Below are 13479 nucleotides of genomic sequence, written 5' to 3'. Positions count from 1 at the left end.
TGACAATTGACAATGGATTCTTAATTCCAGATGTTTATTAATTGAAATTCCACCATCTGTCGTGGCAGGATTCAAACCTGGATCCCCAGAACTTTATCTGGATCTCCGGATTAACTGTCCAGTGATAAATTCCCTGTGTGCATGAGTGCGTGTATGTGTGTGTGTGCGTGCGAGCGAGAGAGAGGGTGCGTGCGAGACAGAGGGAGAGAGAGTGCGTGCGAGAGAGAGGTTGGGTGCAAAACAGAGAAAGGGGAGAGAGTGTGTGAGAGAGTGAGAGTGTGTGTGAGTGGAAGTAAGAGGGAGAGTGAGTGTGGGAAGTAGAGAGAGTGTGTTTGTGTGTGCGAAAGAGAGAGAGAGCGCGCATACATGTGAGAGAGTGTACATAAGAGGGACAGCATGCATGAGAAAGTGTGTGTGTGCGTGTGTGTGTGAGAGAGAGAGAGAGAGAGAGAGAGAGAGAGATAGAGAGATAGGGAGGACACCAATCTGAATGAGCAATAGAGGCCAAGGCCCCCATTCACACACTCTCCCACTTTGGGGAGGGTTAGAGATTGGTCCATTAACTCTCTCTAACATGGGGGTTCATGTCTAGTTGCTCTACATGTGGCAGACTGGACAACCGAGACTGCCAGAGGGCCCTGTTGGTAGGCCATGGTCGTGTATAGGTTTTGTCATCTTATTTCAGAAAGGACGTAACTGCACTAGAAGCTGTAGAGAGCTGCCTCACTCGACAAATTTGTCTCGTTTGTTCATGGGACTGGACAAGGCCATTGTCCATCCCTAGAGGGCAGTCAAGAGTCAGCCACATTGCTGACGGTCTGGAGTCACAGTTAGGCCAGGGTGCCTTCTCTAAAGGTACCCTGGTGAACCAGCTTCATTTTTACAACAAATGGCATGGTCTCCTTTAGAGATAATGGGAACTGCAGATGCTGGAGAATCTGAGACAACAAAGTGTGGAGCTGGATGAACACAGCAGGCCAAGCAGCATCTTAGGAGCACAAAAGCTGACGTTTTGGGCCTAGATCCTTCATCAGAAAAAGGGGGAGGGGGAAAGGGTTCTGAAATAAATAGGGAGAGAGGGGGAGGTGGATCGAAGATGGATAGAGGTGAGGATAGGTCGAGAGGAGAGTGTAGGTGGAGAGATGGGGAGGGGATAGGTCAGTCCAGGGAGGACAGACAGGTCAAGGAGGCGGGAGGAGGTTAGTAGGTGGGAAGTGGAGGTGTGGCTTGAAGTGGGAGGAGGGGATAGGTGAGAGGAAGAACAGGTTAGGGAGGCGGGGACGTGCTGGGCGGGTTTTGGGATGCAGTGGGGGAAGGGGAGATCTTGAAGCTTGTGAAGTCCACTTGATACCATTGGGCTGCAGGGTTCCCAAGCGGAATATGAGGTGCTGTTCCTGCAACCTTCGGGTGGCATCTTTCTGGCACTGCAGGAGGCCCAGGATGGACATGTCGTCTAAGGAATGGGAGGGGATGTTGAAATGGTTAGCGACTGGGAGGTGCAGTTGTTTATTGAGAACCGAGCGGAGGTGTTCTGCAAAGCGGTCCCCAAGCCTCTGCTTGGTTTCCCCAATGTAGAGGAAGCCACACCGGGTACAATGGATGCAGTATACCACATTGGCAGATGAGCAGGTGAACATCTGCTTAATATGGAAGGTCATCTTGTGGCCTGGGTTGGGGGTGAGGGGGGAGGTGTAGGGCCAGGTGTAGCACTTCCTGCGGTTGCAGGGGAAGGTGCCAGGTGTGGTGGGACTGGAGCGGAGTGTGGAGCGGACAAGGGAGTCATGGAGAGAGTGGTCCCTCCGGAAGCAGACAAGGGTGGGGAGGGAAAAATGTCTTTGGCGGTGGGGCCGGATTGCAGATGGCGGAAGTGTCGGAGGATGATGCGTTGTGTCCGGAGGTTGGTGGGGTGGTATGTGAGGACGAGGGGGATTCTCTTTTGGTGGTTATTGCAGGGATGGGGTGTGAGGGATGCGTTGTGAGAAATGCGGGAGACACAGTTGAGGCCTTCTTGACCACAGTGGCTGGTGGGGGGGGGGGGGGGGGAATGTTGTGGTCCTTGAAAAATGAGGACATCTGGGATGTACGGGAGTGGAATGCCTCATCCTGGGAGCAGATGCGGCAGAGGCGAAGGAATTGGGAATAGGAGATGGCATTTTTGCAGGAAGGTGGGTGGGAGGAGGTGTATTCTAGTTAGCTGTGGGTGTCGGTGGGCTTGAAATGGACATTGGTTTCTAGGTGGTTGCCGGAGATGGAGACAGAGAGGTCCAGGAAGGAGAGAGAGGTGTCAGAGATGGTCCAGGTGAACTTAAGGTTGGGGTGGAAGGTGTTGGTGACGTGGATGAACTGTTCGAGCTCCTTGTGGGAGCACCGGGTGGCGCCGATACAGTCATCAATGTAACAGAGGAGAAGGTGGGGCTTAGGGCCAGTGTAGGTACGGAAGAGGGATTGTTCTATGTAACCTACAAAGAGTTTGGTGGGGCAGAAGCAGGCGGAGACAAAGGGTCAACCGGGGCAGGCAGGTTTGTGGATTTTGGGAAGGAGATAGAAGCAGGTGGTGTGGGATTGGGGAACGATGAGGTTGGAGGCTGTGGGTGGGAAGTCACCTGAGGTGATGAGGTCCATTAGACTCACATTTCATTCCAGATTTTAAGTGAATTCAACCTGGCAAGGTGGGATTTGAACCTATGTTGCCAGAGTAACAGCTTGGGAATCTATGGATAACTAGTATTACTAGCCCAGTGACATTACCCTTAGTCCACCACGTCTCTCTCCCTTCTTGGGCTGTGCAGGTTCTCAAATGACAAAAGGATGAGCCTGAATCCATCAGAAGAATGACAGGGGATTTTATTGAAACATACAAGATCCTCACAGGCTGTTGACACTGAGATAATGTTTCCCATTTCTGGAAAAGACTAGAACCAGGGGACAGAGTTTACAACCACAGGGTTTCCCATTTATGATAGAGATGAATCTCTGAAATAACTTCTCTCTCAGCGAGAGTCTCAAGTCTGCGGAACTCTCGTCCCCAGACAGCAGAGCAGGTGGGGGCAATGAATCTGTTTTAAGGCTGAGGTAGATAGATTCTTCACTAACAAGGGAGTCGAAGAGAATAGAGGGTCAGGCAGGAAAGTGATACCACCGTTACATCAGCCATGATCTCATCCAAATGGCAGAACAGGCTGTAGGGGCCGAATGGACTGCTTATAAATTTCTATGTTTGCTTTCAATTTCCCAATCAGGCCAGTGGGAGAGAGGAGGTGATGGTGTAATAATATCGTCACTAGACTAGGCGTCTAGAGATTCACATATTGTTCCAGGAACATGCGTTTTCTCCCCACTGCAGCATGTAGTGGAATTTCAATTCAATTAAAAACAAGAAACGCGGTGAAACTCTCATCATTAAAAAAAAACACATTTTACTCTTGCATAGCCTTCTGATGCAGTGATAGTTTCCTCACCTCGGAGCCTAGAGACCCAGGTTCAAGTCCCACCTGCATCAGATCTCAACAAGGTGGTCATAGCAGGGGGGAGGGGGGTCTCTGGTCATTATACAAATACCTGGAGTGAGGAGGAGGGCGGGTTAGGCTCCAACATCCAATCGCTTGCGAAAGGCTGCCAAGTATTTAGATGATAGGACAGCACAGTGATCAAATAGGAAGTGCCACCTTGTCGAATAGTCTAGGTATTAATGGTCTGACTTCAATTCACTCAGAAAACTTGCCCAGGGTAAGCAAAGTGTGACATGCAGTTACAGTCCTGGAAGGCAGCAGAAGCAATCGAGTGAAGGTACAGGAGGATAACAACAAAACAACTTGCATTTAAATAGCATCCATAACATGAGATGTGCTTAGCACATTTTACCAGGAGTGTTCTCAGCTAAATTTTGAGTCACACAGGGATCTATCAGGATGGGTGAGCCAGGGCTTCATCCAAAAGATATGTTTTAAGGGGTGTACCGAAGGAGAGGAAGAGAGAAAAGGGTAGAGGGATCTAGGGAAGAGAATTCCAGAGTTCAGAGCCAGGGAGCTGAACGCAGAACCAATGCCAGAGCAGGATTTGAGTGAGGCCAGAGTTGGAGAAACACTGGGATTTCACAGGATTGTGAGGCTGAAGACGAGATGAGGTCCTGAAGAAATTTGAACACAAGGTACAGAATTTTATAATCAAGATGTTATTTAATCAAAGGTCACGCACTCACAGGGCTTTTTCTTTCATTTGTACGATGTGATATCAGTGGCTGGGCCAGCATTTATTGTCCATCCATAACTGCTCCTAAAAAGTTTGCAGTGAGCAGCAATTTGGAACCGTTCAGTCCATCTGGTACAGTTACCTCTTCAGAGCTCTTGAGAAAAACAAGAGTTCCATGATTTCGACCCAGTGATACTGAAGGAGCAATGGTGGTTTATTTCCAACACAGGATGGTGAATGGGTGGGAAGGGAACTTGCAGGTGGTGACACGACACCTCCCCCCTCCCTCCCCCCCCCCCCCCCCGCCGTGTGTCTGCTGCCTTGGTTCTTCTAGTGGTGGAGGTCACAGGTTCGGAAAGTGCTGTTGAAAGGCTCTGGGTGAATGCCTGCAGTGCATCCTGTTACACACTACTGGTACTGAGCAACACTGGTAAAGGCAGTGTGTGTGGAAGGTGGGTGGATAGAGTAATAATCATGTGGGCTGTCTTGTCCTGGATGATGAAAAGCTGAGCACAGATGAATGGACTTGGCACAGGTGAGAAGAGGAAATAGCGAAAAAGTGGATCAGCTCAGGTTTGTAGATTTGGGACGAAGGAATTGACTGGGCAACACCGGAGTACTCACATCTGGATGGAACAAGCTGAAATGAGCAGAACACATGAAACATTTTTTTTTAAAGAAGAGTAACACACCAACTACTTGCCTGAGGATGGTAATTAACCAAAGATTCTGAATGTTTTCTTGTGTTCAGTTAATGCAACAGGTTTGAGTCAGTGGATCAATTAAAAGTCTGAAAGATTTTTAGAGAGATCAATGTGGCAGCTACACAGGACAATTCAGACTGAGCTGCTGGTCTTAAATAAAAGGTGGTCAGGAGTTTTGGCCATTGTAGGAAGGATTTAAAAATTATTTAATGAGGTAATTTCAGTGAGGTCTTACATCTGGAGCCGCAAAGATTATTGGTGTACAACACTGGGGCACGGTACCGGTGGGGACGGGCCTGTCGCTGTACAACACTGGGGCACGGTACCGGTGGGGACGGGCCTGTCGCTGTACAACACTGGGGCACGGTACCGGTGGGGACGGGCCTGTCGCTGTACAACACTGGGGCACGGTACCGGGTGGGGACAGGTCTGTCACTGTATAACACTGGACAGTCTGGTCCTGATAATAAACATTGTTATTCCCCCTGATTTTAACCGAACTATGGAAAGGTGAAATCTGTCCTAGTTCTGAATTGTGGCGAACTCTGTGAAGACATTTCACACAGCCGCATACTCCATGCAAACAACTGCTGTCAGATGCTCGTGTTAAACCTCCAGCACTCACCTTCCATGTGGAGAGCGTCCTTAAATTGGTCTAGAGCATCCGCAAAGTCCCTGACGACTTCTGTCAAGTGTGAAGGCCCTAGGCCAGGGGACAGGATACATGGCTCCCAGGTCCCTGGAGACATCCGACAGTCCTGGCGAGCTGTCACCACACTCTCACCCATGGCTTCCCCCAGCTCTGCAATCCTGGAGGGAGAGCGAGCTTCACATCAGGGACGGGATTTGGGAAAGGCGCGGCCGAAACAGGTTCACTCCTGGAGCCCCTCCGCCACAATAGGGAGATCCATCGCAAAGTCCCTCATATGCAGAGCCACCAGGAGATCTTCATCACTGGTCACCTCTTCACCTTCTCCCTGCTCTGGTCTTGCCTGGAGAACAGCAAGTTCCTGGAACAAGCTTCACTGTGCCACAGCGATTCAATACTGAAAAGATCTGATTTTTCATAAGGAAGGGAATCTGCTGGAATCTGTCCCTGAAAATCTGTGAGTCTAATTGATCCCAATCCTTCTTCCTTCCCACAGGAGTGCAGTCCCAGAAAGTTTTACAAAACTTTTGCAAAGTTTGATCCCTGTAGTTCCTTGTGGCTCTGGTGTGAATGCACAGTCCTCTTTACATTGCTGCCCACTGTTCGGAATGTGTTTGGAGAACAGCGAATGTCTGCATTCGCCACACACCTGAGGCTGCACTCATCTCCCGCCCCTCCTCCCCGCCTTTAAGGGCCCTTAAAGGCGCCCCTCCTCCCTGTCCACCTCTCCCACATTTGAGCTGACGCAAAACGCTTCTGGAAGCTGGGCTGCCCCCTGTTGCCCGACCGCGGCATTTTACGACCCTGTCCCACATGGAATCCCTGCAGTGCGGAAGCAGGCCGTTCGGCCCGTCGAGTCCTCACCGACCTTCTGAAGAGGATCCCAACCAGACCCAGCCACCCCACCCCACCCTATGCCTGCAACCCTGCATTTCCCATGGCCAATCCACCCTATCCTGCACACCCATGGACTGTGGAAGGGGCTCCCGGAGGGACCCACACAGAGCTGGGGAGAATGTGCTGACTCACCTGAGTGTCACCCAAGGCTGGGATCGAACCCAGGCCCCTGGCACTGTGAGATGATGGTGGTAACATCGGTTTTCATTCAAAAATATACTTCGTTCGTAAAATATATCTTTATATATACATAAGTCGCAAACACAGTTTGGTTCCAAAGGGTAGCATACCAAGGAAGCAGACACACCTTGGAATTTAACTCTAACCAAACAAACCAAAGGCATTTCTTACATGTGCAAGGCTACATTTACACACATTTGAGGCACGAGGAGGGTCCGATAACTGGGCCTCTGGTTTGACCCTCCAGAGGCATTGTCTGAACACAATTGTAGCTTTAGGTCAAGCTGGTGACCCTCTCTCTGAGCTCCTTCCCATTACCTCAAGGTGTCATGTAAATGCCAAGAATTGTTACTAATACTGCAGGTTTAGCTACTCTAGGATAGTCGAGTGTAGAGGTAACAAAGACATGGACGACGGTTTCAGCAGTAGATGATCCGAGAAAAGGAGAAACCCGGTCTCCCAAAGCAGGTAACATGACAGTGGTGTAATTAGGTGGCCTCAGGCATGACACAAACATGAGGTTGAAGTTCATCTCAGGGTCATTTGTGAGACCAAAGTGCAAACACACTCTCTAAATCTTGGAGATAGCAAGAACTGCAGATGCTGGAGTTAGAGATAACACTGTATGGAGCTGGAGGAACACAGCAGGCCAGGCAGCATCAGAGGAACAGAAATGTTGACATTTCAGGTCGGGACCCTTCTTCAGAATTCGGGGAGTGAGATGGGACATAAACAGAGAGAAAGGGTGGGGCTGGGGAAGGTAGGTGGGATGGTGATAGGTGAGTGCAGGTGGGGGGGATTGGCCAGTGAAGTGGGAGGAGTGGATAGCTGGCAGAAAAGATGGACAGGTTGTGTCAGGTCATTGAGGTGGGGATGAGAGGGAGGGTTGGACATGGGATCAGGCTGGGGGTGGGGGGGGTGGGGAGATTTTGAAAATGGTAAAAGGGCTCACCTGCACATTTGTCAATGTGGCCCATTGCATCCGCTGCTCCCGATGTGGCTTCCTCTACGTCGGTGACACCAAGTGGAGGCTCAGAGACCACTTTGTAGAGCGCCTGTGCTTAGATCACAACAAATGACAATATCGTCCATTTGCAAACCACTTCAACTCCCCCTCCCACTCCCTGGACGATATGTCCATCCTGGGCTGCCTCCAGTGTCACAATGTCACCACCCGCAAACTGGAGGAGCAGCGCCTCGTACTCCTCCTCGGGAGCCTACAGCCTGATGGCCTAAATGTGGATTTTACCAGTTTCAAAATCTCCCCAGCCCTGGCCTCATCCCATGATCAACCCTCCCTCTCATCCCTACTTCCTTGACCTGACACAATCTGTCCATCTTCTCTCCCATCCATATACTCCTCCCATCCCACTGACTAATCCCCACCACCTCCTCCCAGCACTCACCTGTCACCATCCCACCTACCTTCCCCAGACACACCCCTCCTCTCTCTATTTATTTCGGAGCTCCCTTCCCCCTCCCCCATTTCTGAAGAAGGGTCCTTACCTGTAATGTCAGCTTTCCTGCTCCTCTGATGCTGCCTGGCCTGCTGTGTAAATCTTGGATGTTGGCATAAGCCAACAGGTTTTCAATAGGTGATATAGGGAGGTACACAAACAGTGTGGGTGACTGGAATTAAGATTCTACTCCTGTAACGCTTGTGCATTAATACAGGTAAATGATGTTGTTGGGCCTGTTTTTGTGTTGTCATTCGGAATGAGTCTGGCCAAGTCCACAAGATGGATGCTGACTGGTGGCAATATTGTAGCAGCAAAGAGATTTGTGAGCTAGTGGGACTACTTCCACTGAAGCTGGCAAGGTCAAGGTGAAATTTAATCAAGGCTTTTACATTTGTCTAAAGTTTATATAAAGTGAATCGTGGTGAAGAACGTTACTTGAGTACAATGGGATCATGATCAGATGGGCCGATGGGCCAAGGATTGGCAGAAGGAGTTTAAATAAATGTGAGGTGCTGCATTTTGGAAAGGCAAATCAGGGCAGGACTTGTACAGTAACTCTCCCTGCCTCTCCCTTATCCTTTCCTTCCATCCCTGCTTCTCTCCCTCCCCCCTCCTTCTCTCCCTCCTCTCTGTCTCTCTCCCTTCAATAGATATGGATTGAGGGATATGGTGAGCACATGGGACTGTGGGATTGAGGGATACAATTAGTTGGTGAAATCAAGGGGAGTGAGTGGGACTAAGGGGTGAGGTGAGTGGATGGGATTGAGGGACATGGTGAGCAGATGGGATTGAGGGACACGGTGAGCAGAGGGGATTGAAGGATGTGGTGAGTGGGCGGGATTGAGGGACATGGTGAGTGAGTGGGATTGAGGGACGTGATGAGTGGGTGGGATTGAGGGACACGGTGAGTGGGTGGGATTGAGGGATGTGGTGAGTGGGCGGGATTGAGGGACGTGGTGAGTGGGCGGGATTGAGGTACGTGGTGAGTGGGCGGGACTGAGGGATGTGGGGAGTGGGTGGGATTGAGGGACGTGGTGAGAGGGTGGGATTGAGGGACGCGGTGAGTGGGTGGAATTGAGGGACGTGGGGAGTGGGTGGAATTGAGGGACGCGGTGAGTGGGTGGGATTGAGGGACGCGGTGAGTGGGTGGGATTGAGGGACGTGGGGAGTGGGTGGAATTGAGGGACACGGTGAGTGGGTGGGATTGAGGGACGCGGTGAGTGGGTGGAATTGAGGGATGTGGGGAGTGGGTGGAATTGAGGGACGCGGTGAGTGGGTGGGATTGAGGGACGCAGTGAGTGGGTGGGATTGAGGGATGTGGGGAGTGGGTGGAATTGAGGGACGCGGTGAATGGGTGGGATTGAGGGACGCGGTGAATGGGTGGGATTGAGGGACATGGTGAGTGGGTGGGATTGAGGGATGTGGGAAGTGGGTGGGTTTGAGGGATGTGGTGAGTGAGTGGGACTGAGGGACATGGTGAGTGGGTGAGATTGAGGGATGTGGGGAGTGGGTGAGATTGAGGGATGTGGGGAGTGGGTGAGATTGAGGGACATGGTGAGTGGGTGGGATTGAGGGATGTGGGGAGTGGGTGGGATTGAGGGATGTGGTGAGTGGGTGGGATTGAGGGGTGTGGGGAGTGGGTGAGATTGAGGGACACGGTGAGTGGGTGGGAGTAAGGGACGTGGGGAGTGGGTGGGATTGAGGGATGTGGTGAGTGGGTGGGACTGAGGGACATGGTGAGTGGGTGAGATTGAGGGATGTGGGGAGTGGGTGGGATTCAGGGATGTGGGGAGTGGGTGGGATTGAGGGATGTGGTGAGTGGGTGGGATTGAGGGACACGGTGAATGGGTGGGATTGAGGGATGTGGTGAGTGGGTGGGACTGAGGGACATGGTGAGTGGGTGAGATTGAGGGATGTGGGGAGTGGGTGGGATTGAGGGATGTGGGGAGTGGGTGAGATTGAGGGATGTGGGGAGTGGGTGGGATTGAGGGATATGGTGAGTGGGTGGGATTGAGGGACGTGGTGAGTTGATAGGATGATCTGGCGAATATAATTGAGTTACGTTGACCTTCCTGTGCCTTTAACCTCCAATTCACACATGCCCTCAGAATGGAAAGGAGTTGGTACAATGCCTGTATTTCATCTCAGACTGTCTGTGTGGCACCTGACATTCCCAAAGGAACCACTTGTAATTTTGGAAGGACTGGCAGTGGACAGTCTGCTACTGGAGGCTATTTGCAGGTTGACCAGTCTGGTGTCACTAACATAACAAAGTGTGGAGCTGGATGAACACAGCAGGCCACGCAGCATCTCAGGACCACAAAAGCTGACGTTTCGGGCCTAGACCCTTCATCAGAGAGGGGGATGGGGTGAGGGTTCTGGAATAAATAGGGAGAGAGGGGGAGGCGGACCGAAGATGGAGAGAAAAGAAGGTAGGTGGAGAGAGTATAGGTAGGGAGGGGATAGGTCAGTCCAGGGAAGACGGACAGGTCAAGGAGGCGGGATGAGGTTAGTAGGTAGGAAATGGAGGTGCGGCTTGAGGTGGGAGGAAGGGATGGGTGAGAGGAAGAACACATTAGGGAGGCAGAGACAGGCTGGGCTGGTTGTGGAATGCAGTGGGTGGAGGGGAATAGCTGGGGTGGTTGTGGGATGCAGTGGGGGGAGGGGTCAAACAGGGCTGGTTTTGGGATGCGGTGGGGGAAGGGGAGATTTTGAAGCTGGTGAAGTCCGCATTGATACCATTGGGCTGCAGGGTTCCCAAGCGGAATATGAGTTGCTGTTCCTGCAACCTTCGGGTGGCATCATTGTGGCACTGCAGGAGGCCCATGATAGACGTGTCATATAAAGAATGGGAGGGGGAATTGAAATGGTTCACAACTGGGAGGTGCAGTTGTACTCCTCCCACCCACCCTCCTGCAAAAATTCCATCCCCTATTCCCAATTCCTCCGCCTCCGCCGCATCTGCTCCCAGGATGAGGCATTCCACTCCCGCACGTCCCAGATGTCCAAGTTCTTCAAGGACCGCAACTTTTCCCCCGTAGTGGTCAAGAACGCCCTTGACCGCGTCTGCCGCATTTCCCGCAACACATCCCTCACACCCCGCCCCCGCCACAACTGCCCAAAGAGGATCCCCCTCGTTCTCACAAACCCCCCCACCAACCTCCGGATACAGCGCATCATCCTCCAACACTTCCGCCATCTACAATCCGACCCCACCACCCAAGACATTTTTCCATCCCCACCCTTGTTTGCTTTCCGGAGAGACCACTCTCTCCGCGACTCCCTTGTTCGCTCCACACTCCCCTCCAACCCCACCACACCTGGCACCTTCCCCTGCAACCGCAGGAAGTGCTACACTTGCCCCCACACCTCACCCCTCACCCCCATCCCAGGCCCCAAGATGACTTTCCACATTAAGCAGAGGTTCACCTGCACATCTGCCAATGTGGTATACTGTATCCATTGCATCCGGTGTGGCTTCCTCTACATTGAGGAAGCCAAGCAGAGGCTTGGGGACTGCTTTGCAGAACACCTCTGCTCGGTTTGCAATAAACAACTGCACCTCCCAGTCGCGAACCATTTTAACTCCCCCTCCCATTGTGTAGATGACATGTCCATCATGGGCCTCCTGCAGTGCCACAATGATGCCACCCGAAGGTTGCAGGAACAGCAACTCATATTCCGCTTGGGAACCTTGCAGCCCAATGGTATCAATGTGGACTTCACCAGCTTCAAAATCTCCCCTTCCCCCACCGCATCCCAAAACCAGCCCAGTTCGTCCCCTCCCCCCACTGCACCACACAACCAGCCCAGCTCTTACCCTCCACCCACTGCATCCCAAAACCAGTCCCGCCTGTCTCTGCCTCCCTAACCTGTTCTTCCTCTCACCCATCCCTTCCTCCCACCTCAAGCCACACCTCCATTTCCTACCTACTAACCTCATCCCACCTCCTTGACCTGTCTGTCTTCCCTGGACTGACCTATCCCCTCCCTACCTCCCCACCTATACTCTCCTCTCCACCTATCTTCTTTTCTCTCCATCTTCGGTCCGCCTCCCCCTCTCTCCCTATTTATTCCAGTTCCCTCACCCCATCCCCCTCTCTGATGAAGGGTCTAGGCCCGAAACGTCAGCTTTTGTGCTCCTGAGATGCTGCTTGGCCTGCTGTGTTCATCCAGCTCCACATTCTGTTATCTAGGACTCTCCAGCATCTGCAGTTCCCATTATCTCTGGTGTCACTCACAGTGTGGTTCAGGATGTCAAGGTGGCACCCCCTGCTGGCACCCATAAGCTCTGCAGGCTTAGAGGCAGCACAGAGTTACTTCACACTTCGATAGCACAGTCTGGACACAGGAACACATCCACTCCCTTCCCTTAGATTCCCCTGTAAGCCAAGAAAGGATTGAAGATCATTCAACCCCTTCAAAAAGATGACAGAAGATCTGCATCACAGCTGGATTTAACCACTTGTTTTCCCTCCACACCCATGATAAATTACTGAGCAAAAGTCTTATTGATCTGGATCCAACTATCCCCAGCATTCACATCATCTTTTTTACCTGACGAACCTCTCTCTGTCAAAGCGTTTCCTGATATCACTCCTGAATGGCCTGGTGCTAATTTTAAGATGACATCCTCTTGTTTTAGATTCAGAGGCCATTCAGCTCACCAGGTCTGTCCTAGCAGTCAGCAGGATCAATCCAGCTAGTCGCACACCTCCATCCTGGAATTTGTTGCCTCTGTCAAGTATTTTCCACATTCATTTTTTGAAAGCTCCAAGTGACTCTTCCTTCGCCACCCATTCCGGCAGATTGTATCCACGCCCATACTGTCATACCGCACAGAAACAGACTCTTTGGCCCAACTCGTCCATGCCAACCAAATTTCCTCAGTGAACTTGTCCCATTCGCCTGCATTTGGTCCATTTCCCTCCAAACCCTTCCTATTCATGTACCTGTCCAAATGTCTTTTAAATGTTGTAATTGTGCCTGCATCTACCACCTCCTCTGGCAGCTCGTTCCAAAACCCCATCACCCTCTGTATGAAAATGTTATCCCTTGGGTCCCTTTTAAATCTTTCCCCTCTCCTCTGACACCTTTGCCCCTCTAGTTTTGAACTCCACTACTCTGGAATGGCTATTCACCCTCTCCATGCCCCTCATGATTTTATAAACCTCCACAAGGTCACCCCTCAGCCTCTGACATTCCAGGGAAAACAGCCCCAGCCTATTCAGCTTCACCCCATGACTCAAACCTCCCCAGTTTTGGTAACATCTTTGTAAATCTTTTCTGCACCCTTTCCAATTTAATAATATCCTTCCCATAGCGGGGAGACCCGAATTGTAGCAGTATTCCATTAGCGGCCTCAACAATGTCCCATACAGCCGGAACATGACCTCCCAAC

The 13479-nt window shown here is 51.5% G+C and overlaps 1 protein-coding gene across 3 annotated transcripts in view; it reads right to left on the bottom strand.

The window, feature by feature from the left end:
* Nucleotides 1–6189, bottom strand: part of gmip (GEM interacting protein) — a 103535-nt gene extending 97346 nt beyond the window's left edge. For 2 of the 3 annotated variants that reach the window (XM_059639968.1, XM_059639969.1), the window contains exon 1: nt 5518–6189. In XM_059639968.1, coding sequence (XP_059495951.1) covers nt 5518–5680 — 163 coding nt within the window. In that variant the 5' untranslated portion in view covers nt 5681–6189. Of the gene's footprint in view, nt 1–4198; nt 4287–5517 lie in introns of those variants that run through there. The other variant, XM_059639970.1, reaches the window with a different exon arrangement.
* Between the last annotated feature and the right edge of the window lie 7290 nt (nt 6190–13479).

This window comes from Stegostoma tigrinum, chromosome 35 (genome assembly GCF_030684315.1).
Source record: "Stegostoma tigrinum isolate sSteTig4 chromosome 35, sSteTig4.hap1, whole genome shotgun sequence".
In the NCBI taxonomy this organism is placed as follows: Eukaryota; Metazoa; Chordata; class Chondrichthyes; order Orectolobiformes; family Stegostomatidae; genus Stegostoma; species Stegostoma tigrinum.
The sequence above is the reverse complement of the archived record's forward strand: the minus strand, read 5'-3'. Positions and strand labels throughout refer to the sequence as shown.